Source organism: Canis lupus, chromosome 34 (assembly GCF_048164855.1).
Source record: "Canis lupus baileyi chromosome 34, mCanLup2.hap1, whole genome shotgun sequence".
NCBI lineage: Eukaryota > Metazoa > Chordata > Mammalia > Carnivora > Canidae > Canis > Canis lupus.
The window spans coordinates 13,375,772-13,403,651 of NC_132871.1; the positions used below are offsets into that span (position 1 = coordinate 13,375,772).

At 40.9% G+C, this 27,880-nt stretch overlaps 1 protein-coding gene and 2 long non-coding RNA genes across 12 annotated transcripts in view; 2 read left to right on the top strand and 1 right to left on the bottom strand.

Annotated features, from left to right (window-relative positions):
• MAP3K20 (mitogen-activated protein kinase kinase kinase 20) overlaps nt 1-27,880 on the bottom strand; it is a 178,358-nt gene that overhangs the window by 31,191 nt on the left and 119,287 nt on the right. For 5 of the 10 annotated variants that reach the window (XM_072810902.1, XM_072810903.1, XM_072810900.1 and 2 more), the window contains 5 exons: nt 24,300-24,406; nt 16,978-17,113; nt 5,028-5,072; nt 3,177-3,207; nt 2,937-3,076 (listed from right to left, as the gene is read on the bottom strand). In XM_072810902.1, coding sequence (XP_072667003.1) covers nt 2,937-3,076; nt 3,177-3,207; nt 5,028-5,072; nt 16,978-17,113; nt 24,300-24,406 — 459 coding nt within the window. Of the gene's footprint in view, nt 1-2,936; nt 3,077-3,176; nt 3,208-5,027; nt 5,073-7,589; nt 13,230-16,977; nt 17,114-24,299; nt 24,407-27,880 lie in introns of those variants that run through there. The other 5 variants (XM_072810906.1, XM_072810907.1, XM_072810908.1 and 2 more) reach the window with 1 other exon arrangement.
• LOC140624169 (uncharacterized) lies at nt 1,404-13,643 on the top strand. The gene is made up of 2 exons (XR_012023688.1): nt 1,404-3,155; nt 7,122-13,643. It is a non-coding gene; the product is annotated as an uncharacterized lncRNA (long non-coding RNA).
• LOC140624167 (uncharacterized) lies at nt 17,966-27,443 on the top strand. The gene is made up of 5 exons (XR_012023686.1): nt 17,966-18,759; nt 19,936-20,049; nt 20,605-20,845; nt 23,127-23,205; nt 27,304-27,443. It is a non-coding gene; the product is annotated as an uncharacterized lncRNA (long non-coding RNA).

Sequence of the window (27,880 nt, forward strand, 5' to 3'; positions counted from 1 at the left end):
TGCACTTTCCTTCTTTTTATTTATTTATTGAGGTGAAATTCACTACCATGAAATTAGCCATTCTAAAGTGTGTTGAGGGACGCCTGGGTGGCTCAGCGGTTAAGCGTCTGCCTTTGGCCCAGGGATCCTGGAGACCCAGGATCGAGTCCCACATCGGGCTCCCTGCAGGGAGCCTGCTTCTCCCTCGGCCTGTGTCTCTGCCTCTCTCTCTGTGTGTCTTTCATGAATAAAAAAGTAAATAAAATCTTTAAAAAAAATAAAGTGTGTTAAAAGAACACCATTTAGCATCTTCACGGTGCTGGGCAACTACCACCTCGGTCTCGTTGGAAAACATTCGAGGACCCTGTGCCCATTAGTAGTCACTGTCCATTCCCTCCTCCACCCAGTCCCTGGCAACCACCCATCTGTTTTCTATCTCTGTGGATTTACCTATTTCCTGGATATTTCATGTAAATGCAGTCATACAACGTTTGACCTTTTGTGTCTGGCTTCTTTCACATCGCAAGATGGTTTGGAGGTTATTCTGTGTCGGGGCGTGCGTTCACTATGCTTTCCTTCTTGAACCTGCAAACCGGTCCCTGATCTGTGGAATCCTTCCTTTCTCTCTCCACATTTTCAGGACACTATGGCTGGGCCTTATCACTTTGTATCATAATCTCCGAACTGGTCTTTCAAAACCCAGCCTCTCCTTTCTAATCCGTTTCACAACTTCCAGAAGCAAGGTTTTAAACATGTCAAGTCTCAAAACTTCCAACACCCTCCACAGCTGGCCAAACTCCAGACCCCTGGCCCGAAGCCCCGAGCTGCCCAGGGTCTGGTCTCGTCTTCCCTCCACTTTCTGAGGGCTTGAGGCCTACGCCCCACTTCGGCTTCCTTCAGACAGAGCCACCTGTTGCTCCTTGCATTGAACCACCTTGTTCTGTTCCTTCACACTCTCTTCTGTTTCCTTCTCTCTTTGCTCCTTATTCTGTCTGGATTCATGCTCTTGCCTCTCCCGCTCCTGTCTACATTCCATATCCTGCACTTTTCCAAGATCCAGCTCCAGGGGGCACCCCACTCCATAAAGCTTTCCCTCTCGATCCCCCCCCCCCACGGCCCCTCCCAGAGGTAGTGAATAGCCCCTTTCCTCCCAACTGCCAAGGCTCTGATGAGCAGCTGTATGGACATGTTTTCTCTCTTCTCCAGGACGTACACGCCTCAAGGGCAGGGTTCTTCTCTGTATGCGCACAGGCCCAGTCTTGCAGTTAGTGGGCATACACTGATTTTGTTGAACAATAAGAAGTATGGACATTCCTTGCCCTAATGATACCAACCAGCACAGAGGTGGCACTTTGTCCCAGGCCCACTCGGGATATCTAAGTCACTACGGTTTTGTGATTAAAGCTTGCCACCACCAACCCCCCCCCCTTTCTTCCCAACAGCTCCTTAAGGAATGTTGGGTCCTTATTGAAGGACAGCAGAGGGGAAGGGGACGTGGGAGCATCTTATTTGTCATCTGCCAAATAGGACAAGATTTATCATGCTGCTCTGCTGGAACCCTGAAACTTCTCTGCGCTGAAGAACATAATTTTTCCTATCACGGCCCCTCTCAGAGCTTTTCAGGATGGATGTGCCCACACCCAGAGCTCAAGATTAAATTACTTGCCAGCCTTTGAGAAGTATGTTTATGCATGAGGTTTCCTACCTGTATCCTAAGAGAGAAAATATATGGTGAGGTTAAGGCTAATCATCCAGCAGGTGCTGATGGGGCTGTAAGGATATTCCTTGCATGGGCTCAGGAAACAGAGAGTAGATGGGTTCTCTTTGGACCTCAGAGGGGATTTCTTTAGAAAGTCCACATCAGTGGCTCTAACTGAAGATGTGGATTTGGCTAAGAAGCTGCTTTTCCAACATTTCCTTTGATTTCTTTCTAACCCATGCCCACTCCTCCATCTACACACACTGGGGTGGACGAGGTTTGGGGGACAAACTGATTTTATCCTAAGATCTCGCTCTGCCTAATAACAATGTCCACACAGATGCCAGCAATTATTTGCCTTGAATAACTAAAGAACAAGACAAAACAAACAGATCTGGTTGCTAAACTACGGGAAAAAAAAAGAAAGAAAGAAAACCAGCAACAAAAACAGATTTAGCTTTGCAACTGTTCAAGACTTCAGTTTGAGGGGCACGCGTCAGGTTTTTCTGAGAAAACGAAGGATTAAACCCCCATGTGGTGGTGTCAGTTCCAGGTCAGAATTACAGACACTGTGAACTAAACTCATGTCCTCATGATGTGAGATGATCTCATGGCTCTGCTTTTGCTCAGCCCATGGACAGGTGCAGCATCCGCAGGGATTCCCGGTGGATACCTAGCCCCTCTGGCCTTAAACGAAGTCGCCTCCTTTCCTCCTGGTGGATGGCAGTCCTGCGGGCACCACACAGCCATGTTTCCAGGTCCTCTGTGCACTAAGCTTTCTCCCACACCACAGCCTTGTCGCTGGCAGTGCCTTACCCACCCCCCAGCATCTCTTCCCCTGTGCCCCCTTCACCTGACTCATGCCTGCTTGTCCTTCAGCTCTCCTTAACTTCTTTGCAGAAGACTTTTCTCACCCCAACCTCCCTTCTCCTTTGTGGCATTTCCTACAAGCTGTCATTTTACCCTCATTGCATGATTAACACCTGTCTTCTCCACTAGTTTGGAGACTTCCTGGGGGCATAGAGTGGTATTCAGGTGTAGCGAGGTGACTTCTGCTGTGCCGGCTGTTAACCCTTTTGCTGTTGGACTATGAGGAGGGAGTCATGGTCCCATGGGGATGGCAGCTAAAGGTCTGCTGGTATGAAAGTGCTTCAGTACTGGAATTTGTGTGTGTGTCCTCAGGCTCTAACACCAGCTCTGCTATAGAGCAGGGGCTCAGGAGAGATTGCGGACCACACGTCCTCCCTCTGTGAGGTACCTTCAGGTGAATGATGTGCCCCTTGGAGACAATGCCCATGTCTTTAAAGTCTTCTTCCTCCAAAAGAAGCAGTCGCTTTCCCGTAATGTTGTTTTCCTTAAACAAGCTCGCGTATATGCTCATCTCGGTTGAAGAGTCCCCTGAAGGAAGGGATGGGAAGGCAGAACAAAATTAGATGAAATCGTGTCCAGAGCAAAGTTAACTGCATGAATTAAGAAGGTAAGTGATTCCACTACTTGCCTTTTCTGACGAGCTGCTGAACCCAAAAATACTGTGAAAGAGAGGACATACATGGTTTTGAAGATTCACAGCTGCTCAGTGGCCAGACTTCACAGTAAAACACATTTTCAACAGATGAAAATGTCTGTAATTCTGCACTTTAACTTTTTGACTCAACCACAAAGGTGAAATGAAAGACATTCTCTTTATTGTTTTAAAACTTCAAGCTTTCCAGTTGGAGATATCCCTCCCTGAGGAAGTCTTGGGACACTTTAGGGAATGTTGGTTTTCCTCCTCATTTGTGAGATTTTTCAAAGTCCTTCAAGAAGGCTCTTACTTATGATTTTTCTTTACGTGCTGGTTGTCCCCGGGGTTGCTGAGGCTCACTGATATACCCAGGAATTGTATGAGGAACAGGAACCACACAGCGGTAGACAGAGGAGAGGGTAGAGAATGTGCCCTGTGTTCTAGGCCTGGTCGGGAAGTAGCTCTGTGACCCGAGACACGTTAAAGCACGGAGTTTCCTGTATAGAGTGAAGTTGGACCCAGTGACCCTCGGTCCTTGAATTTCACTTGGCACGTGTTTACTGGTAGCCTCTCACACAGATAGAAGGGGGGGCCAGACCCAGTCCCAGGAATTCTCTGGGGAGCCCTTGACCCTGAGATTTACTTACATGGCTTAAAAAAAACCACTCAACCTCAAAGACTAAAAATAACTGTTAGAGCTCAGGACTTTTTAAAACATTTCCTCACAAATAGGATGAGCCAACTTTGCAGCAGGGGATAAAGGGATTCTATCCAGGCCCGTAAACAAAGGAGATCCTAAGTTCTTTTTCCTTGTGAAGCAGGATGGTGGGAACCTTATAGTCAAGGAGGCCCAATGGATGGGAAGAAGTGGAGGCAAGAGGTACCAAGTTCTATAGGGTAGTTCTCACCCTATAGAAGCCAAAGAATCTAGCTAACGTTGAAAGCAGTCTTCACCAGAAGACAGTAGGCGGAGAGGGATAATGCCCGTGTCCAGAAACCAAGTTGAGGTGGGTACACAGACCCTCCCAAGAGTTTCAAGTAGTGAGTTTGTATACTGGGCATCTGGTCTGTTCCCTGGGATGGGAGCTTGCTAAAGCTGGCATGACAGCTGGCTTTCATTCAAAGAAACCTTGAGCGTATAAGATGGACATGGAAAGGCATAAGCCCCCGAGGTCTCTGATCAGGAATTCTCTGGACCTTTCACTAAAGACAGAGAGATACAACAAGCTAAGAAGGATTGTTCCTTAGGGTCTCTACCCAAGTGTAAGGTATAGTAGAACTTCCTTTGGGCTTAAGGAATCTGTCCCCACCCCTCTGGCTCCAGCTGCAGAGAATGTCAGGGAGCCCATAGCCATTCCCCCTTGGGAAGGCCAGGATAAGGATGAACCTGTCACTTCCAAACAGTCCTAAGGCAGGAAGGAAACCTTGTTCAGCAGATTCTCAGCTAGCACTGCCTTTACCAGATCTTTCTCCGCTGTGGTTCAAGTCCATCCCTGGTATTTTAGGAAAATTTAAGATCAAATTTTTTTTCATGTATGTTCATTTGGTATCCTGGATCACTCCTTTAACGTTGTCATTGGTATTCATGATAGTATTCTGGAATACCTTTCAGAGCAAATAGGGAGGTGGAATCCTCTTGTAAGATTTGAAGAGATACTTGCTTTGCTCTTGAGGCCTTATTTAAAATCATTACTGCATTAAAAATAGAAAAACAAGGAATTTGTCAACTTCTCCTAGTTCGACTTTCCTAAGGCCCAGACCCCTCTGGCTGCGTTTTTAACTTGTGGACAAATGTCTGAACCACCTGCCCGGGGCCAAGTGAGGCGTTAGCAGAAGCGGGCTTACCACGTCGTCTTCAGTCCACGAGCCAATCTCAAAGGAGGGCAGCAGCTGCATGGGAAATACGAATGTGGTGAAACACAAAAGCAAGATTGTCATTGCCTTTTTGGTTTATCCCTTGTCTTCCCATTTTAGCTCTCGGCCGCTGCTCTGGCTCGGTTCCTCCTACAGGTTACGTTGAATGGAAAGCACCTTTCCTGACCTTATGGGGAATTTCTCAGTGCTCCAAGCACTGTGCCCACAGAAGCACGGGGCACCCGCTTCTCTTTAACAATTCACTGCGCTCGGCGAGCTGTTGCAGCAGGCCTGTAGGTCCTGAGATCGTCCTCTCTTGGTATGTGGCCCACCGAGAGGAGTCTTACCTCCCGCAACAGGGCTTGGCAGTCAAGAAGTTTCTGACGTTTTGCCAGATACCAGAGCCTCCCTTGGAATTCTCCATCAACAGGAGAATCATATGATTATGAATGAAAATCCCAAAGCAACCCTTTGGTAATCAGATGACTTACATGCTTCTCAGTGTTCAGCCAAATGACTCACTTGCATTAACCAAATATTAGGACCCACGGATGAAGAAGGACAAGTGAAACTGGACTTCGTCGCAAGAAACTCAGGTTGTAGAGTTTCTTCTAATGGAAACTCAACTAACCTCCCTATCAGGTGGAGACAGGAAAGGTGACTTTGCAAAAGAACTTTGGCCTGCATCATTTTCAAAGCCAAAGGGCTACTAGCCTCAATATATGCCCATGGCCATAGGCTAAGTGATAAATGCCTACATAATCTGAAAAACATTGATGTGTCCTGTGTCTTGAATTAGTTTGCCATAGCCATTAGCTTTAACAAACTTATCTTGCTAGAATGGTTGGATTGCTCATAAGAGAATCATGGCCAAGTGTCTTTCAACCTTTGTTATAAGTAACATTTTTTTTGTGCATGAGTTGAAAAAAAAGTTGAATTTGGTTGCTTTTACTATTACTCTAAAAATGAGAGGGTGGGAGAGTTAATCCTTCTAATCTGCAAGTATTTTGAACTCACATGCTCAAAACCCCAGTAGGAGAAGTACTGGGGTTGAAATAGATGTGGATTTTAGATGCAAGAGCTCAAGGCTACCTTCACGTTGGTTTACTCGGTGCCTGGCAGAGAATGCCTGGCCTATAATCCCGGGTTAACTTTTGTTGAACCGTGTTGTTGGATGAATACAACTGCAAGGTACATTTACTAAAATGCTCAATTCTCTGGTATAGAATTCAATATCTGTGAGGCATTCCGGGGAAAGAGGCGGGTTTCATAGACTAAGATGGGGAACAGAAGGCGTGGTGGCTGGAGGTGGGTACTGTAGGGCAAGGAACAGAGAGGTAATTCCAGATGAGGAAAAGCAAGTAGGCCAAACACTGGCAGTAGTGTGAGGGAGAGGAAGAGGGAGGGCATGTTGGCCTCACTGGATGCAGTGTGTGCATGTCCGAGAATAAAGGGGAAATGCTTAACATCTTTGCTTAAAATGCTCAAATTCTCTGGCAATGGTTAACACCTCTGGGGAGCCAAGCAGATTAAAAAAACCCACAAGTTACAGTATGTTTGAATGAGTAGAGTGTGAATATTATTGCTAAGTTGCAAAGGTATGAATCACTACTGTGCTACCTGCATCCCCCTGTGCCCTGGTTCCCTCAGGATCGCCCCTCTCCTCCTCTGAAATACTTGATACATGTAGGACTCGCCACACGCACTCACCTGCTTCAGTAATGCAGAAAGGAAAATGACTTGAAGAAAATCTAAAACTGAATTTGATCAAAGGAAACACACGACAAGTTTTTGTCTTCACAGGGCAGCCGAACACAGCTGCAGAAGCATGCCATTTCCTTTTCCCATCACGCAAACAAATGTGAAATAAGGAACTTTTTTTGAAGAGTTCAAAGAACGGCAGACTGAGTTACAGAAATATTTCCCTGCATCAAGGCTAAGCCTCTATAGAGAGTGGGGGATGTATGGTGTTTTGATTTGTATACAATTCCCAAATGTTGCACTAAACATAATGGATAAATAAGTATTTCTTGTATAAAAGTTGTAAACGAAACAACTAATCAAAACTGACATATTTGGTTTTAGGGTCAAAAGGAGGAGGGAAGAGTTCTGTAGCCCTCCGAGGGTGCTCATCAAGATGACGCCAAGGGAAAGGCACAGATTCACTTGGATAATCACTCCAGCAGGATTCTTGCATCAGGCTTGCAGAGATCAGTGAGAGGAAGGCTGGAGCCAGGCACCGCTTCAAGACGGTTTGAATTTGGCAAGACGGGGGTAAGAGGTAATGATCTCCAGCCACATCGTGGTTTACCATTTCCTTAGCACGTCAGTGTATCTGCTGTAGGGTGAGTTCTAAGCATTTCGTTCTTTGGGGATTAAAAAAAATTCACCTCATGACTGGCCCATCACGTTACAACTTCATTATTTACACTCAACTGATTTCGGGAGAGAAAAGCTCACATTCGTGTGCACGCGTGTGGCAGTGTCCTTCCAAGGACGTCGGAATCCAGTCTAACAAAGATCTGATATACACAGCAACACATAACAAAGGGATTTACTGTCAAAACGTTTATTGCAAAATGGAGTCTTAAAACAAAGAAAAGCAAAGAAAAGTTCACATCAAAATGAAATGTATGACACCAACTTGGATTTCTGAATACATCGTGGACTTTGTGCTGGAGTATCAGATTCCAACTATGAAATCAGTAACCGAGTAGTCTTACCACACACGAGTGAAATGTAATCTTCCATACAAACATTGTACAAGATATTTGGCATAGGATTTGCTCAGAATAACATTGTAATAGAATAGTTGAGAAAAAGGTTCCATTAAAAAAAAATAAAGTGATAATGCCATCATCTATTCAAAGCTCACACTCAAAGAATATAAATATTTTCTAGTATTTAGTACAAAATTTTTGAAGAGTGCAAAAGCAGTATGTGCAGTGTCTTGTAGCTGACGTTAAAAGATAAACTATTCTGCACATTCTATAAAATAATGTAGGTGCTTAAAACTCTAGTTTTAAAGTCAGTAATCACATGCCAGAAAGCTCCTCACAGGCAATAGAATGCAAGTAGGTTGAAGCCTGAAGGAACACTGCTAGCCCTCCAGATTCCCTGCTACACACTCATTTTTCATCACAGAAATGCTACAGCTTGCAGGCTATGCCACAATCAAAAGAACAGAACAGATTCTTCTCTCTGGCAATGCTTAGAGTCGGAACAGGATAAAAGTCTTACTCAAAAAGCAGCAAAAGGTGCCTGATTATAGAAAAATTATGCTCTATTATAAATGTGGTATGGTGAGACACTGCTAGTTTGTAAAAGGCCGCAACAAGTCTAGTGTTATCAAAAACCAAAAAAAGTATCAATGTTATTTAACTCAGAATAGCTTTTAAGATGTTCTTTTATGAAACGCTCACTACTCCAGGGAAAACTGAAAAATAAAGTTATGTACATCATAATGCTATGAGAAGTCATTCGGGAACTCTCCCAAATCTTACCTCCCATTCCTTGATTTTAATAGGGATCAGTTGTGAATACCTCAGCTGTTGTTAAAGTCTAACAGATTTGCTGCATGTTAAAAAAAAAAAAATCACTGGCTAAAAACTGGCCCTCAACATTTTCAGAGCATCCAAAACAAGTGTGCTACGTGTCTCCAACCCTTTCCCCTTGGTTATTAATGTAAAATATTAAAATGTGATTTTTCTTAAACAAAGAGTCCTTTTAACCTGCCTGCCCTGCAGAACTGTGGCTCCCTCAGTGATGTTTTTCTTTTTTATTTATTTTGGAATTGGTGTAATAAGAGTGACCCCCTCCCCCAGGTAAACTTTGCTATTTTATAAAGTTTCTACCAGCATTCTTAAAGGGAAAGAAACCATTTCCACAAGTGGAGATTCAAGATAAATGTCACAAACCTATAAAATTCAGATTGTATTAGGTTGTGATTTTTGAAAATGCATCTTTTGACTTGAGAAAGTTTGTTTAAGGAGAAAAAAAAATGAGATGTAGAACTCTAACCGCCAGGCTTAGCAAGTTTCCCAGTGAGGGGAGGGACCAGGCTGTGGGCTTTTTGGATGGAGTTCTTTACTGGGAGGGACTGCCTCAGGCGTGTAGGCTGTTACCATTTTTGGCGCTGGGCACTAAACACACCCCCAGGCACCCTGACAACCAAAACTGTGCCCCAGCACTCTCAAACACCATTAGGGCCCTGGATGAGAGTTTCTGGTAGTGTCATCGAATTCTATATGATGGACTTTATGAATACAGAAAAAAAAAAGAGTAGTTGTATTTTCAGTTGTATGGCTCTGACAATTACTACCACAATTTAGAGTTTCAATGATCATTTTGAATCTTTAAATTTATTAGTGTTACTTTAGTTATCCTCTTTATAAATGTACATTTTTGTAAGTCAAGTAATTGGCAATAGACCCAACATCAGTATATTGCCATTTCAAAAACTGATCTGAAAAGTGAATTAGAAGCTGCACGATTCACATCAGCTTTAGAAATTCTGTGTATTAAACAGTTCTTTGAAAAAATAATAGAATAATGGAGTCTAAAGTCTTCTAAATCGTCACAGATAGAGTGAGACCACTTTAAAATTTTGTTTATACGATTCAGATTTTAGGGATGTTCAAAACCCTAGAAAGACACTGATTTGGAACAGAGTAAAATGATACCGTGCGGTAACTACAATACAGATCCCGGTGGAGAACAGTTTCAAGCTTATCACTGAAGCTTTCAATTCTGCTGTATCCTAAATCCCTGACATTTTTTCTTGGTAGAGTTCTGAGCTACAACCATCTCTGGAATACTGGTGAGGAAAATGGTAGCAGTTGAGAGATGAGGGAAATGTTGCCTAATTCACAGTAAACCTAGCTCTGAGCATAAAGTCCTATGACCTATCTCTTTTGGCCCTAATTGGCTACTTTTATTAACGTGCCAAACCTTTATTGCAATTACAATAGATTTATATGTAAATGAAGAAAAAAATGTCACTTTCATCCTGTTTATATGTTCTAAATTTGATGATGATTCTTAAATGAGAGACAAGGGTTTACATCCTGACGTAAAGTGCACAGATCCCAAAATGAACCCACAGAGATCCCCTTATCGGTGAGACCTTCTCTGGCCACACTATAAAATCCACAGCACTCCTCTACACGTGTCGGCCTCCTTCCCTACTCCCTTTCTCAGCGTGCACTTAGCAAACGTTTACATACCCTAGAACGCATTTGTTTATTGTCGGGACCTCTGCTCGCTAGCACGTGTGCTCCAGGAGCACAAGGGTTTCCCTGTGGCTGGTCCCTGGAACAGCACCCGGCACAGAGACAAGGGGGCTCCGTGAGCATCTGTGGAATGAATGACTTTATCTTTACCCAGAAAGATGTGCTTCCCCTTTGGCTCTGCCTTTCACAGTGTCCCCAGGACATGCTGCATAGGCAAGGGCTGAAAACCCTCCCTCTGCTCTGCTCCAAGATGTTCTGCTTCAGGGACTCAACTGGAGTCACAGAGACCTCCCCGTCGGTGTTTGTGCCCGGGCTAGCACTAGGCAGTGGTGTGCGCGTACCTACATACGTTGGCATGGACAGCAGCTGTACCAGATTGGATATGTAGGGAACCCATCTTCTAGGGGGAAGGTTTACCTAGAAACGGGCGGCAGCAGGGCCTGCAGACACCCCAGATACAGTCTTCAGAGAGCAACAGATTAAATTTGTTTGTATTCTAAGAATGTCCTCTGAATCTTTCCTAAAAGCTATTCACTTTAACTTCCGTCCCATACTACTCAACAAACATTATTGGAAATTGACAATTTAGTTTCTCAGGTTACTGTAACCGCTTATTTTTTAGTGTCTTTTCACTGGCATAAATAATAGTAGCTAAGATTAACTGACCACTCACCATGGGCCTGGTATTGTGTTAAGTGCTTTACATGTATTATTTCATTTAATCCTTACAACACTCCTTTGAAGTGGGTACTCTTATTATCCCCATGTCAGAAATGAACAGACAGACACACAGAAGTTAAATAATTTTTAACAGATTGCACAGCAGTTTTGAATCATAATTTGACTCCAGATTCTTCTCTTTATCACTGTAGTATATAGATCGTTCTACATTTCACACCCAGAACATTTTAATAGTTATTTTTCTCCAAATAAAGCTGGCCCAGCATACTGATCATTTTGTGATATTTTTCAGCTGTTAATAGGGATCAGAAGCATGTCATGCTTCAAATTTCAAGAGGCTTTTTATGATTGAATATACTTGGAAATAGTATTAGATAATATCTATGATGATATCCTTTCTTAAATTTCCCATAAAAAGAGCCACCAAAAGTATTTTAGTTTAATAGTCAAATGAATGGCACCTCTTTCCAATACAGGCTAAAAAAAAAGGTTTTATTCTTTTGCCTTTCTGTATGTGTGTGTGTGTGTCTGTGTGTATATTTTGATTTTTTTTTATATCAATGTTTTATAGTTTAAACCAGCTTTGACAAAGGTGATAACATTCTGAGAATATTTCTCTGGCTGACTAGGTTTTTAGAGCAGCACCTACATTTACTTCCATTTAACACCAGCATGGCTGAGTCAGGGTTAAAATAAAAATTAAAAAAAAAAACTCTAGAAGGCTGGATTTGATAAGAAAGACCCTTCATCCTGTACTTCTGTCTCAGTGAGTATAACTTATCTTTGCTATCCCTTTTATAATATTTAGTTCGCTCTTTAAAACATCAGTACGTGTATTTTGAATCTAGGTTTATCACACCCCTCTGGAAAACAAACACGTATACGCCTTACTGGAAGTGCAGAGCAGGTCTGAGTAGCACTTGTGCTGCCTGGAAGTATCCCTTTAAGACCACGTCCTTCTCCTTTTATAAACTAAGCCTTAGATGCTGGTGTGTTGTGCAGAAGCTTCCAGGGCTAGCACTGATATGAAAGCCTGCAACATCTGCTGCTGGTTTCAAATTAGAGTATTTCTTCTTCCAGTGTACTACTGAGAACATCTCTCAGGTTTTACTGTGAGTAGTTGTGCCATTAAGTATTGAAGGTCCTTGGCGGGCAGCCCGGGTGGCTCAGCGGTTTAGCGCCACCTTTGGCCCAGGTTGTGATCTAGAGTCCCAGGATCGAGTCCCATGTCAGGCTCCCTGCATGGAGCCTGCTTCTCCCTCGGCCTGGGTCTCTGCCTCTCACTCTCTCTCTCTCTCTGTCTCTCATGAATAAATAAAATCTTTTAAAAAAGAAAGAAAAAAGAAGATCCTTGGCATTTAGGTATTTCTGAAGAAGCATTTGTTACAGCCTTCTTTCATCTCCATTTTTTTATTGGTAGATTTTGTAGTCACTGTTATTTCTGAAAGTACAGTGTATAACCATAAGAAAAAAAAATGTAGTGTGTTACAAGAGAATCAGTGTCAAAGAAGAATTAGGGGGAAGAGTGCTTTTTCAAAATGTATTTTTCTTAAGCAATTAAATAAATCAAATACAAACTATAAAGTATTCATTAAAAAAAAAAGCCAGAATGTAATTAGTTAAAACTACTATAATAGAATCACATATTTCTAAAATCAGGCACCACATTTGCTGACTCATTAAATATACCTTTCTGGCTTAATCCCCCCACCCCCCACTTTTTTGTAAGCAGGAAAAAAAGAAGTAAAATCATCAAAGAAATGACTGTCATCGAAATGTGATTGGCCTAAAAATTCAGTGCTCAGTTTTCTAACTCCTTACTGGTTTTTGTACAGACTGAGATAGCAAGTTTCTTTCGCTTTTCCAAACATTTTCAATTTTATCACTTTGCTTTCTGCTTTCATTCACTATTATTATCCATGTCATTATCCTCCTCATCACCGTCATCATCATCATCGTCACCTTCTGACAAGTCAAAATCACTGAACCCCAGGGCCATGTTGACCTTCTTGCCCCTTCTCTTAGATGTGGTTTTGGAAGAATTCTGCTTGGCTTGCATGTTTATCTGCATCCCAGAATGCAGCACAGCTCCTGCTTTGTTCATTGAGAAGATATCCCCAAAGCCCATCAGCATCATGGCCTGCAGACTTTGGTTCATGCCATGGCCCTCCCCGTTACTTGCTGCTGTGATCTGACATGACATCTCTGCACTGTTTGACTCCTCTGTCTTAGATTCAAAGTAAGACTCCTCAGACATTCTTGCAGCAAGAGGCAAGAGAAGCTATCAGGAGGGAAGAAAGGACAGAAGTAAAAAGAGAAATTAGGACCAATTTAAATAAAGGAAACAGATACCACAAAATTAGTGGGTGCTGCGCAGAAGGTAAATGATTAGTGAAATAAATGAATGTAGGGAATTATGTGAGAATTTATTTAATGGCAGGTTTGGCATCAGCATATTTGCCATACTTTATAAATGACAGAGTAAATCACAACCAAAAGTTTGCAAAGCACCATAGCGGGACAAATTTCAAATGGGAAGGAAGTTGCAAGTTTTAAGCCCTCATTTCACTTAAAATAGTTTTGAGGGTTGCATTTAATTTTTCCCCATTTCTCTTTCACAGAAACGTTTAGCTAACTATTAAATTTAAAAAAGAAATTAAATAGAGATTAAATTTCAAGTAAAAATTGAGAAACCTTGTACCAAAGAATAAAGCTTAGAGGAAGTTTGAAACCAGTTCAGTAGTCAATATCCTTCTAAGGAAATCTAAGCCATTAATCTCCTTTTTACCTAGATTACTATTTGACTCTAAACTAAAAACGAGTCTGGAATTCACTAGTTTCCATTTATTATTTATTACAGCCAGATATAATACTAATTATTCAACTTATAATTTACATGTAAACAAATTCTAGATCTGTCTCTAATACTTAAGTTATAAACAAGTATGTAACTACAGATGAAAAGTGGGAGGGCAAATTAGTATTAATTGTTTAGACTGTTGCCTTTTCACTCTATTCTCTGTCCTTCTTTTAGCAGTTGTTTTTTTTTTTTTTTTTTTTTTTTTTTTTAGGAATTCCCCTTCACAGTGGATACAGATATCAATTTCCTACCTTATGTAATTATTTTGAACAGCTAAGCTATTCCCATAAATGTCAGTCACATTCATTTCAGAGGTAGAACTGTCAGGATCTTAAAAAGTGTTACTGCCTCTTCTTTTGAGGAATAATTAGCAAACTGAGGTTTATATTTTTGGTATTGATTAAATATTGATAAGTTTATGATAAACAATGTACAGGTAACATATGGGATGACCTTTACATCCTCGGTGAAAAGATATTTTTTAGGGCCAATTTCCTAATTTTTAAATTGAGGTTGGGGGACTTGTGTGTGTTTTTAAGTTTTGGTTTTTTAAAGTAATCTCTACACCCGATGTGGGCCTTGAACTCATGACCCCAAGATAAAGAGTCGCGTGCTTCTCCAACTGAGCTTGCCAGGCGCCCCCTGGAGTCGAGTTTTTTTTTTTTTTTTTTTTTTTTAATATCTTACTCTATTAGGAATAGAGATACCCAGAGCTGTTAGTTCAGTAAGAACCTCATATGCTTCAGCTAAAAATTAGTACCAGTTATATGGAAGAAAAAAATCGCTTAGATCCTTTATCACTGGAAACAGGATTTTACTTTCCTTGCAGTCCAACCTCCCAGCTTTTCAGATTTGTTTCCAATTGTTAGATTCTCTTAGCACTTTGTTGCTGATTTAGTATTTCATGGGTCCTTCCTCACAATTATGTTAAGTTCTCAACAGAAGCCTCTCAAAAAAGTTTATATGTTGCAAAGAAATTGAATTCTTATATCAAGTTACAGCAATAAAAATAATAAACATTATAACTTAGGTGTGGAGAATTCATCTTCCCAAATACCTTCAATAATGTTTTAGTTTCAGGAAAAAAAATAGTGTCCTTCCTTGAAATAAACCCAATAATACTATCTTTTATGAAGTTCCATAAATGTTAAACTTTTATAATTAAGATGAGGCTACATACATACGGAAAGCCTAAGCTTCCAGCTACTTCCTTTAAAAAGGTTCATTTTATCTTTCGCTCAGAAACTTCATTTAAAGTCAACTAGAAACTGATGTGAGGATAAAAGAAAATACCTGAGCACAAACTTTCTTTCCTCAGAAACACCAGCTCTAAGCAGAAGAGACATTAAAAGCAAGTACTGTTAAGAAAGAAAACTTAGCCTTCATAGAGGAAAAAAAAAAAAAAGGGAAGAAAATCTCTGAGATCATGCTTCATGCTGTCCATTGTTAGATGGTAGCCTTCAGAGCAGTTCCTTTACAGAAAGTTTTCTGGAGTTAAAACGCAAGCATACAACCTACTGAGCACTCCTACTGTTTCATTATTTATTATACAAGTGTCTTACTAATAGCAATAATGTGTGCAAGGCAGCCCATGATTTCTTAGCAAAACGAATGCCAAAAAACCAAAGAAAGATTCTAAGGCATACTGTAATAAGTAGTTTAAAGTTTTTTTCTTACAATGCTACATTTAGAAAGAGTCAAGCCATGCAGTGCTTTATAGCTTAAGATTTCAGTGTACTTTAAAAAAAAAAAAAAAAAAAAAAACCACCTCGCAGCCTTCAGAAGACAGCCGTATTTCTGCCTCTTCTCAGCTCTGGGAGAAGCAGTTCTCCTTGTAGCCCCTCAGGGTAATGTTTTTTGAGTCTGCCTGTTGGTACCAATTCAGCCAGAACAGGAGACTTCCCTTGACTTCCGGCCTGAGAGCCAAGTTAAATTCACTGAACTTCTAAAACGTGGTACCTTTTATTTATTTATTTTTTTGTAAAATGTGGTACCTTTTAATGTCCTACGGCGGTCTTATGTATAGCAGTTCAGTTCTGACTTTGGAAGTTCCTGCACAGCCAAAGTCATTTTGGAAAAAGCTAAATCTGATAATAAACATTTAACTTCACTCTATTTTCCTTTTTTGGTTATCAGGTTGCTTCTCCACATAAAGTAGAAAAGGAGGCAAAGTCTTCTATTCTTTAGACACTGGAAAATACTTTGCAACTGGGCACTGGCTGCTTAAGGAAGATAAAGGCTTATAAAAATAGGAAAGGTTTTTGAAGATCACAAAGAGAAGGGCATTTAAGTTTTTTGTTTTTGCATAACTGCTATAGCAACTATTAAAAATGAATTTAAAATACATAACAAGTTTACTTGTAATCTTATCATTACTTGTGATTTTAGAGTGGACAAAAATTACCCATTAAAAACCCTGAAAAAGCCAATGATAAACTTCTACTTAATTCCTGAAATGAAAAATCATTTCAAAAGAGGGAAGGCTCCTGAACTTCTGATTAGATTTTACTATATCATGGCAACATATAGACACAAGCTAAGAACATAAATAGTGAAATCCTTAAAAAGAATTTTTATTTTCTCCTAAATAGAAGACTTGGAAGAAAACCAAGGTATTTCCTAGATGTAGTTAACTATCGGAGGCTGGTCCCAAGGGAAGCCTTTTTGCATTCTTTCGCTGCAATGATTCTAACACTAAATTGAGCGAGGAATATTAATGCTTGTCGTTTATATGTCACTAAGTTCGCTTTCTTTTAGAAGGAAAACTTGGTTAAGTTCTGCTACACGAAGACTCTTAGACAGCTAGCTGCCTCCGTGTTACGCTTATTCATCACGGATGGACTCCGTGGAGTTAATCGGCCTTTAGACGATGTTAGAGCCCCAGTGTTCTGGGGATCTAACAGATGGTGTGCAAATACACTACATTTTATTTTTGTGATTCTAATACACAAACACTGACAGTAACCGTTCTTTCTTAGAGGAAGAGCCAGAAATAGGCTAAATAAGCCTTTCTTTTAAATTTCTGGCATTTTGTTCATTGAAATGAGAGCTGCGTGCTCCCTGAGTGTGCACATGGGCCCTTCCCCACAGGAGCAGGAGGCAGGATGGGAGGAGGTGGGATTGCACCTTCTAAGTGGGGGGCCCGAGTCACCCTGTGGGGAGCACTCACCGGGGTGTTGGACTGCTCCGTCAGCTTTTGCTCCCACATCTTCAGACGTCTTTCCCGCTCTTTGAGCTCCTGCTCTTTACAGCTGAGGTCCCGTTCTAGTTTCTTCAGCCTCTCGAGAGTTGCTTCAATTTCGCACCTGCCCGGGGATGACTGGTTTAGGTCTCAGCTTTGCTCAGGAGTTAGCAAACACTTAGCAAACACATTGTGGCTCATCAGGATGCTTACACCTTGTAAAAGGCCAAAATCCGCGCTTTTATTTTTCACCAGTTTTACCGAGCTATAGTTGACATAGATCACTGTGTAAGTGTAAGGTGTACGGCACGCTAGACTTCCACATAGCGTGGCATGGTGACCCCTATAAATTCCATCAGCGCCCATCATCTCATGCAGAGCAAGCCAAAAAAAAAAAAATTTGTGATGAGAACTCTCCAGATTGACTCTCTAAATAGCTTTCACATATATAATACATTAAACTATAGTTCTCATGCCGTCTGTTACATTCCTTGGTCTTATGTATCTTGTAACTAGAAGTTTATGTCTTTTAGCCGCCTTCCTCCTATTTGTCCCACTGCCGCCACCACCTCTGGTAACCATAAATCTGATCCTTTTTTTCTGTGAGGTTGGGAAAACTTGTGCTTCTAACCGAAACAGTCAATTATCAGAGAATAAGAAATCTGTCGGAGCCTGCAAGATCAACAGGTTTAGGAAAAGCAGCCCAAAATATTTCCTTACTGCAACATTGAGGGCCCAGTGGGGTAGAGCCTGAGCTGTGGGGCTGTGTCCTGGTTCAGCTATTTAGTGAATGCTGATGTTCCAGTAGCCCTTTACAGTCTAAAAAGCACTGTTACATAAGATCTCATCTTATCCTCATGACAACCCCAAGAAACAGGTACTAATCCCATATATAGAGATGGGGAAAATGATACTCCCGTCAGGTGATCCACATCTCACTGCCAGTAAATTCACGTTGGCTTCTTCCCTCGCTGGGTGCCCCCACTCAGCTCATCAATCTGATCCCATTTCCTCAGTTGTAAGGGGTGATGATTATCTTACATCGGGTTCCCCAACTTGCCTGATCCTAATAACTACCGGGCAGCTTGTTAACCAACAGATAATACAACACAGATTCCTCGGACCCTTCCTCAGAGCTCATGATTTAGTAGGGCTGGGTGGGGTCTAGGAATTTCCATTATTTAATAACAGACCCAGGTGACTTATAATCAGACAAGTGTGGGCCAGATGAACTCTAAGATACTTTCAGAGTCTAATAATTTTTTTTTTTGGAAGTTCCTTCCTTAGTCCCTTTGGCCAACTTGAAATCTGTCCAGTTCTAGGAACCTGTCCTTTGTAGAACGTGAACTGTGGACATGGTTCAACATAAGCTTGTTTTCTTCCTTCAGGGCTGCGACAGTGTGTAAGTCTCAGTTACGCTCTCCGAGCTCGAAGTCCCTTCCTTGGGCTTCTGAGAGGCCCGGAAACAGGGGACTGCTGGAGGTTGGCTCTGAGGGCTGCTTCCACAGCTGCTTCCAGGTGCCACAGGGACGGAGGCGGGGTACACACACTGCATGAGGCTGGCCGGGGCCCCAGACCCAAGTCACTGGGTATATGTAACCAGCATCTCCCTTTCTATCACCAGGGAAAATTAGGAAAAAAAAAAAAAAAAAAAGGAAAAAAAGAAAAAAAGGACAGCTTATTCCAATGCCCTTGTGGACGAGGACTAAATGAAAACCAAAGAGCTGCGGGCATTAACTGCAACATCCAAGACAGGGAACAGCTACTGAGGTGGGTCCGGGTTTGGGCCCCACACTTTCCCTCCCTGGTTGTCTGAAAGATGCCTCGGGGCCAGGGAAGTAGCAGCATCTGCTGTCAAGCCTCCAGCCCCTTTACATGCACCATCTGAAAGTAAGAGAACCATATAAGTAGACTCACACTACAGACCCTAAAGAAAGGCACTAAATCAGCAATCTTTCAGAATTACGACTATCATAAAAAAATCCAGATTTTATGCTTCTGGGTGTTTCTGACAAAGGTATATCCTGCCCATTCATAGATAAGTTTGCATTTGTTTTCCAAGTGGAGGATTGAGTGGCGGGAAATCACCGTGGAGATGCTTAGAGGTTAAACTTTTGTAACAAAGGCAGGCAGGATGAGCCATCCCGGCAATGGAGGGTGACAGGACGGTGACGGGAGGGGCTCCCGCCAGGCCACACCGCACCCCTGCCAGGGACACTGAGCCCATGGCCGCTCTTATGTGGCCAGGATACCCGGCCAGCACCTTCCAGTTCACTTGTAATTTATTTATTTATTTTTATTTTTATTTTTTCCACTTGTAATTTAAACCACGTTTCAGTTCTGGGAGCTGACTGTGATTTTGAGCCCTTCGGGAAAGCACATAAACAGTCAAGCAGGCTGAAAGCTGTGACACGGAAAACCAAACACTGAGTAAAACAGGCCTCCTGGACCCAGCTCCTCAGGCTCACCCCCAGGCGCCCCACACTGGCCGGACCATGGGAGGTTCTGTGCCAGGAGGGATGCCCCGCAAGCCCCAGGGTGGCCCGATGACAACGGCCACCCTCACTGTCCCCTCGCTGTCCCCCATGCTGCTGATGCCTTGTTTTGCATCACATGCATCTGTTGATGTACCTATATAACCTTCCCGTTCTATAAATAAAAGTGTTTTAAAAACTGTTTTAGTTGATGAAAACTAGGGTTTGTCTCTTAATCCAAATCCAACTAAGGCTGACTTCTCCTAGTATCAACTTCCCATATGCCAGAAACAGGCAGTGAACTGGAATCATCTTTTCAAGGTCAGTTTGTAAAAATAGCCCTATTATATATAGGACGATAAACAGGTAACGTGTATATTAGTGTTATGTGTTAAATGATCTGTGCTAATATCCAAATTGCAGAGATTACATTTTTTTACCTGTTTTTTTGTTTTGTTTTGTTTTTAACAAGGCGTGCCACAGCAAGAGTATTCTGATCACTAAGGGGGAACACAACCAGCAAAGTATTCGGCCAAGAAGCCCAGATCCGAACACGCCGTCACAGCGCACCACGCAGCTTGCTCAGGTCTGTAGACAGTCACGTGGCAGAATGAAAATTGCCGACACCACCAACAGGGTGACACACTTCCTATTCTGTAATGCTCACTGCTGTTATTGCTAATAAGTCAATAAAAGGAGAAACAAGCTAAAGAGATGGGTAAGAATATGCCCTGACAGATTTCTTTCCTTTCATCTATTAGGTCAAAGGGAAAAGCGTAGTTTCTGTGGTTTTTAATAACCTAGTTTTATAAAGAATTTTAAGAATAACCATTTAATTCTCTAAAACAGGGTGTTTCATCTGGTCTATGTTTAAGGAAGCTCTACCAGAAAACAAGCGTTTACCAGAAACACCACAGATTTCCTACACATGCTTTCCAACCCCACAGCCACATGGTTTCAGACCCCAGACAAAAGTCAGGGGAAAGAGAAGAGTCTGAATGTGTTGTTCTTAGAAATATCCAGACAGTCTGACAAAACATTTAATTCTTTTTGGTGTGTGGCACAGAGTAGGATGGATGTTTTGCCTTGATCATAACTAAAACAATCATGTTGTGTAATATTTCTCCTAATATTCTCAAAGGAATCAAGTGTACTCTGCATGCTAACGAGTGGAAGGCATGGCACTGCCCACAGGTCCAGGAACAGCGCTGCGTAGACTCTGGGACCAGACCACGTGGGTTCTAGTACTGGCTCTGTCTTACTCCGTGTGATCTTGGACAGGTGACCCAAACCTGTCCAGGCCTCAGATTCTGTATCTGGGATATAAGACCGGATTGCCATGTGGATTAAAAGAGATGATGCAGACAAAGTACAAGCATCTGGTAAGAATATAATGACTGATAGCTGTGTTCATTGTTACTCTGATTAATATTATTATTTTTATCCCCTATGCTTTTAGCCAATCACCAAGTTCAGTTAAAACAGCTCTACTTCTCAGACTGGGTTAGTGGTTCAGGTAAAATAGGTATTTTCCCACCGGCTCTCAGGATTAACTAGTTCCTGAAAGAGAGCCAAGAAGGAAGCCAGGAAGGCAACTGTTTGCTTTTTACTAAAATACATTAATGAATTACCAATGTTATTTCCCCCATCTTTTCATCATGAAGTACTTTAAAATGTATTTTTCAACTATCCAGGTTTGTAGGAAATAAAGCTATCCAGAGAGAAACCACTCTCTCATAATTTCATTATCTAATGGTAACACTGGCCTTTTGATACTTTTCTGTAGGTTCACATACCTGACACAGGGACCCTAGCCTCTATTTTTTTAAATCATCCATCGGATCTGTGTTATCAAGAATGGCTCCATCTGTTCTGTATATGGAGACATCATCAGTTTTAAAAACCTGACAAGCACCAAAAACCAAAAACCTTAATTGCACTTTATGCCATTTCTAGTGTACAATTCTCAGTAATGCTGTGCTAATAAGCAGGTGTACATTCTTGGACAACTTTTCCATCTGTTTTCTTAGGAATAAAGCGGGAGTGGTGGAGGGGTCTGATCTGTATTGCCAAAGTGTCCTCCCAAAAGGTGGTATTTTCACTAGCAACATATTAGAAAATTTATAATGCTGGATATTTTCATAATGTAAACTTTTGCCAATCTGATAAATGAATTCTATTCCCTTACAGTTACTTGATTGGTAAATGAGGCTGTTTTTAGTGTGTTTATTGGCCATTTGATTTCTCCTTTTGTGAAATGCCTTTCATGTCCTTCAGAATGAGATTATAATTAAAATGTTATCTTAAGGACAGTAATTCTGTCTACTATTAGTGGTTTTCAGATTTTTCAAAGTGTGCTCTGGGGACCCATGAGAGCTTTTCAAAGGATTCCAGAGCTTTAAACTGGTTTTCAGAATAACATTAAGACTTGATTTGCCTTTTCTACTCTCATTCCCTCATAAGTGTGAGGGAAGTGTGAAGACTTTTTCAGAGACTTCATGATATGTGCCAATGCCACAGGCTGAATGTAGAGGCAGGATTTATTTTCTTAAATGAATCAATAACTACATATTTAAATTTTTTCTCCGTTCTCATTTTGAATGTGGTAAATATTGACAGATGTAATTCATTTAAACAAAAGCTCTTTGTAGTCCTCAAGAATTTTTTATAATGTAAGGGAGTCCTGAGACCAAAAACTTTTAGAACTGTTGAGCTATTACATAGGGGGGGAAAAAGCTGTAGCAGTATGGCATTTGTCCTGGAAGTTTATCATGGGTATTGCTTTGGGCTATATGGAGGTTTTACATTTCTATATAGAAAACTTACCAACTCCCCTATATTCTGACATTGTTGACATACTTTTAATACTGTATCTCAAGAGTAACAATAGTAATGTTAAAATCCCGCTAATCTTTTGGAGAACAGATCAAACAGCATCTCCTTAGGAAATCCTTTTATTACTTTGTCTGACTAGATGAGATTTCCTGGTTGTATACTCTCAGATGCCCAGTATTTCTGTCATAATACTTATCAAAATAGTAATAAATAGTTACTTGTATATTTATATTTAGTAGTTCAACATTAGGTACTCCATGTGCGTTAGGGCTGTTCTGCTTAATACCATAGCACAATACAAGAACACATTGCCCCAGCAGAGGTTCAGGAAATATCTGAATGAATGAATGAATGAATGAGTGAGTGAACGTAAGAAGCACACTTGTCATAGTCAACAAATTAGTTTACATATTTCTATTCTCTTGTGTAATATTGTAATACCTTTTAATATTACTACTACCGTGGTGTCTCCTTCCCCTAGTTTTATCAAGCAACTGCTGTGTTCAAGGCATACTCTAGATGCTGAAGGTATGTATAGTAATGAACAAAAGAAATCATCTGACCTTTTTACATTTCAGCCAGGGAAACACAGATCAAACAACAAGCTACAGAATTAATTAATTCCAATGGCAGTAGAGGCTATGAAGGAGATGCTCTCAGGGCACATAAAGTGGAACCTCATCTATCTAGGGTCAGAAACACGTCCTTAAAGACATGTTATTTCAGTTCCTGTCTGAATGATGACTAGGAGTCAAGCTGGATGAGGGTGTCAGGGGAGGTATGCCGCTGAAAGGGGTGAATTTTTTACAGAAGAAACTGCATTTGCAGGGACTCTGAACGAGGAAGAAATATGCATCTGTTGAGGAACCAGAAGCCAGACATTAAGAGGGAGAACTATGCTCTTAAGGTAAGGCCACCGAGGTCAGAGCCAAAGGGTCTCATGCGTCTCGTGAAGTGCTACAGCCTTTGTACTAGAGCAGTCCCTTACATGGATTCAAAAGAGGACTCATCTGATTAGATTTGCACCCAATCTCTTACAGTAGGAAACAACATTATTACATGTTTTGTTAATTATTGAAGTCCAGAACAAAACCCCTCATACCTACACTCAGGCAGACACTGTGACTTTGGTTTCCCTAAATAAAAATTCATTTAACTCACTGGCCCTGGAGAGAGATTTCAAAAGAATACAAATAAAGAAGGTTATTGTAAAGCCCAATCAAAAAGAAAGGCAAGGAAATGTCTAGGTAACAGGAGTAAACAAGTCCATCATTTCCAGAGTGCCTGCAGTAGGCACTGGGCATCAGCAGGTGGCGTAAGGCGTCGCATTACCGCCTTGGCTCTCAGGAGCCGAGATAAGTTACTTAAATCTCTGCTGAGTCAGGGAGGAATAATGTCAGCTCCCAAACATGCTATTTATATTCTTGCAGCACGTGACCTGGCCCAACTGTCTCATCCCAGGCTTGCTTCTTCCCCTCACACAATACAATTCTCTCATTACTAAGTTTGTTTTACACTTGACAAAATTTAATAGGATTTATAACATCAAAAGTTTTCTTTTAAAAGTGTTTTTATAGTCTCCCTACCCCCTCCATCAACAGACAGAGTACTCTGCAAATCCCTAGGCAAACAGGATTTTTATTTCTCACTGGACAGACGCCAACGCTTCCTAACACAGTGTGTATGGTACTGAGAAATGTCTGGTAACCGTCTTTTGTCTCCAGAGATGATTTCAATATTCTTACCAAATACTTAAGACATATGCTAAGGCAACAAGCTTAGAGGAATGCTTCTTTTTTTTTTTTTTTTTTGCTTACATGTGAAATGGAGGACTTATTAGATCTCCAAAAAGAATTTAACATTAAGAAAAAAAAACCAAAACCCTCTTAAGTTATGCTTAGAAGTCAGGACTGTCCTCTAGTTTCCTGATTGTCTTCTTCAGTGACACTGGTCACCGTCTTTTAAAGCCAGAGGCCATGACTTGGTACAAGGCTTACCTACCTCCACTCTGCCTTGTTGTGCAGGAATGAGTTACACTGGTCGGGAAGGTTAGTGTCATTTGACATGGACTCCAGAATTGAAATGATTTGCTTAAAAGATGGCCGTTTCTGAAGAAGAGAAAATAATCACTTGTTGGGATTTAACAAAGTAGGTCTTTAAGAGAAAATTCACAAGCACAGTAATAAGCTTGATGCACCACAACAAAATAACTATCATGCACATCCTGACTGAGTTCCTTTACAACTGTCAGACCACTCAGGGGGAAGTGGACCATATTCCTTATTTTCAATAAATTATAAGAATAGACACAGATGGGCAGCCCCAGTGGCACAGAGGTTTAGCACCACCTGCAGCCCAGGGCGTGATCCTGGAGACCCGGGATCAAGTCCTGCGTCAGGCTCCCTGCATGGAGCCTGCTTCTCCCTCTGCCTGTGTCTCTGCCTCTCTCTCTCTCTGAATAAATAAATAAAAATCTTAAAAAATAAAAAAAAAGAATAGACGCAGATGTCATTTTTCTATCGTGTGGCCTAAGGTTAGAATAATTACAGGTTTTCTCCAGGTAAGGAAAATACTAATTCTCTTTTGGGTATGATTAAGGATTCCTAAGAGGGAAAAGGCAGGTGCTTTAAAAATCTAGGGGATACAGCAAGTTTAGTGAAAGTTAATGGTAGAATGTGGGTGGTAGGTACACCGGTGTTCACTGTAAAATTCAACTTTTCTGTATGTTTCAAATTCTTATATTAAAATGTTGGGGGAAACCCTAGTTAATCTGTTAGAATAAAATTTCCTCAACCACTTGCTCAGAGAAAAATCCCCCAATTTTCAAGCCATTATGACTCATTGTCCTCAGTGTTTATTCCACATCATAACTAGTTTTGGGGCTAGGAAACTAAGGTACTGTTTACTAGAAATTGAAAAAGCAGTGGTTAGGTGGATTTCTTTGGCTACCAGTAGCTGTACTTGTCTGTTTCTTTAGACTCTAGCCAAGACTGAAACAAAAGGTTAAAACAAAAATGGAAGAAAGAGAATAAAAGGATGATGCACATTCTCTCTTCATCATGCCTCATAATTATACCATTTCTGAGCAAATTACAGTTGCAGCAATTAAAACATGCATTTTAATTTAGGAGCACAAAACAAGAAGGAACAATGTTGAGGTGGCTTGCTCTCAAGACTTGAGTGCTTCCTACATTAAGAGGGACAATTTTTCCATTTCTCAGGAATATAAAACTGGGATATTTATTCTGAGTTGTGCCTTTATTGTACACTTTTAAGGAAATGTGTGCCTGTGTGTGTGTGTTTTAAGAAGAGGGTATAAGTAGCTAAATGTCACCGATCTACATTAAGCCTTCTAATCAGCAAAGAAGAAAATGCCTGAAGTACGAAATTTGAAAAATATTTTGTCTTCTTTTAACTTTATTCCTATTTTAATTCCTCCTACTTTGTGTCAAGGTGTAAAAGGAAAAATGTTTTAATTGTTTGCACAGGAATTAATTATATAATAAATATAGGATTTCCATTTTGCATGGAAAAGCAGCAGGAGAGGGTATTGAATTTTTAAAGAATAGTTTTCCCTACATTTAATCATTCTTGAAATAAAGTAAAACTCTTGAAATTAGGTGACAAGTATTCCCAGGAAAACCTTAGTTTTATACATAGAATACACTCTCAGATGTAAATGATCAAAGCAAACATTTAAAAAACAACAATGGAGCATTTTGTGGTGATGGTATTTTTTTTAAAAGATTTTATTTATTTATTCATGAGAGACACAGAGAAGAGAGGCAGAGAGATAGGCAGAGGGAGAAGCTGGCTCCCCATGGGGTGCTGGATGCGGGACTCGATCCCAGGACCCCGGGATCATGACCTGAGCAAGGACAGATGCTCAACCACTGAGCCACCCGGGTGTCCCAGGTGATGGTATTTTATGAATACTCTGGTTGCAGAATCCAACATTGTCTGGTCTGGGCTTAGGATCCTTTTAGTATTATATGTTTTGCTCACATTAAAAAAAATTTTTAACTAGGACCATTTATTAAGCATCTACATACATTATTTGCCATCTTCAATTTATAGATAAGGAAAATCCATCTCAGAAAAGTATGGATTTCCCAGTATCACACAGGAAGCAAATTTCTGAATCAGGGGCAAGGCTCTTAAACCCTTCAATCTGTTTTATCACATGAGGGTAAGATGTTACTTCCTATCAAACTCAGGGCTTTATTTTTTTTTTTCCTATTTAGAAATACCATTTTAGAACTGGAAATAATTCCCACTTTTACTTCCTTCTTCTCTTTGATAAAATACTTTGAGCACCTGATGTAAGCTACTGGCATGATTTGACATTTACCCAACACCAGCTTTCTCTTGTATTCCCTTCCTCCTCCTCATTGCAAAAGAACATTTTTCCTCAGGTGAGCTGAGTATTTTAATCTGTCTTTAAAGCAGAAGGGCTGGAAAAGAGAAATAAATTTTTAGCCCATTATAGCTCTCTGTATGCACAGGAGTGGCATCCATTTGTGGCTGAACTGCTACATACTTAAAGCTGGAGAACTAAAATGTGCCTTGGTCTGGCTATTTTAGTCCACACATGGGTCTCTACTTACTAAGTGTATGTGAGGTGCTAAAGGCAGCTCTGTTCCTCAGAGACTGCGGTCCATTTAGGAAGAAGAGATAATTAAAAAATACAACTGCACAAGGTAAAGTAGTGGCCTGGACTGTGGTTTAGGAAAATGAGGGACTAAGTATGGGCTGGCGTAAACAGAATAGCCAGCGAAGGCGTGACAACAAAGTGATCAGGAGAGGAAAGAAGAGAAGAGGGCATGCCTAGGGAAGGAAAGTGTGTAAGGCACGTCTGGAGAACAGCTGCCAGAGAGCAGGAAGTGTGGGCTGCAGTTTGGGGTGTATAATTAAATACTGAGGGGATGTATTAATTGTATCAGAATAAATTACCTTGAATTTAGGAAATAAAAATCAATCTTAGACTTTCTTTATACTTCCCCAGGGTAGAGAACACAAGATTCCACTCATCCTGAAGAAGGGTAAGCTTACTACTTTATGTTAAAGACATGCCAACTTCATAGCATCAGCACCAGGACTAATGTCCTTCCTGTGTTAGGTGTTTACACTGTTATTTAATTAATGCACCATAAATATATATCCTTAGTATTTTAATTAATGAAATACAGAGTTTCTGATTAAGAAATTCAAAACCTGCTTTGCATACTGAAATAGAATTGCAATTATAGAGATCTAGTTGCATTAATCTAATTCAGTGCAAATAATTTCAGGTGAAATTTTTATTTAAAGAGCAGAAAAACACTGCCAAAATGACTACAGATGGCACAGTGGACATAGAACTGGTAGAAAGAGTGAGGAAAAGGTAGTACAATAGCATTTTAAAAACATAAATATTTCAGAGGAAGCCTGCAAATAGCTGCGTATATTTTCTGCTGGATTAGCTGCAAAGTGCAGGCATTTCTCTTAATGCATAAAACCCCCATATTCTGCAAATCACACACTAAAATAAAAGGACCTAACAGAAGCAGGACAGACCATGCCAAACCTATGCAGCTTTGTCA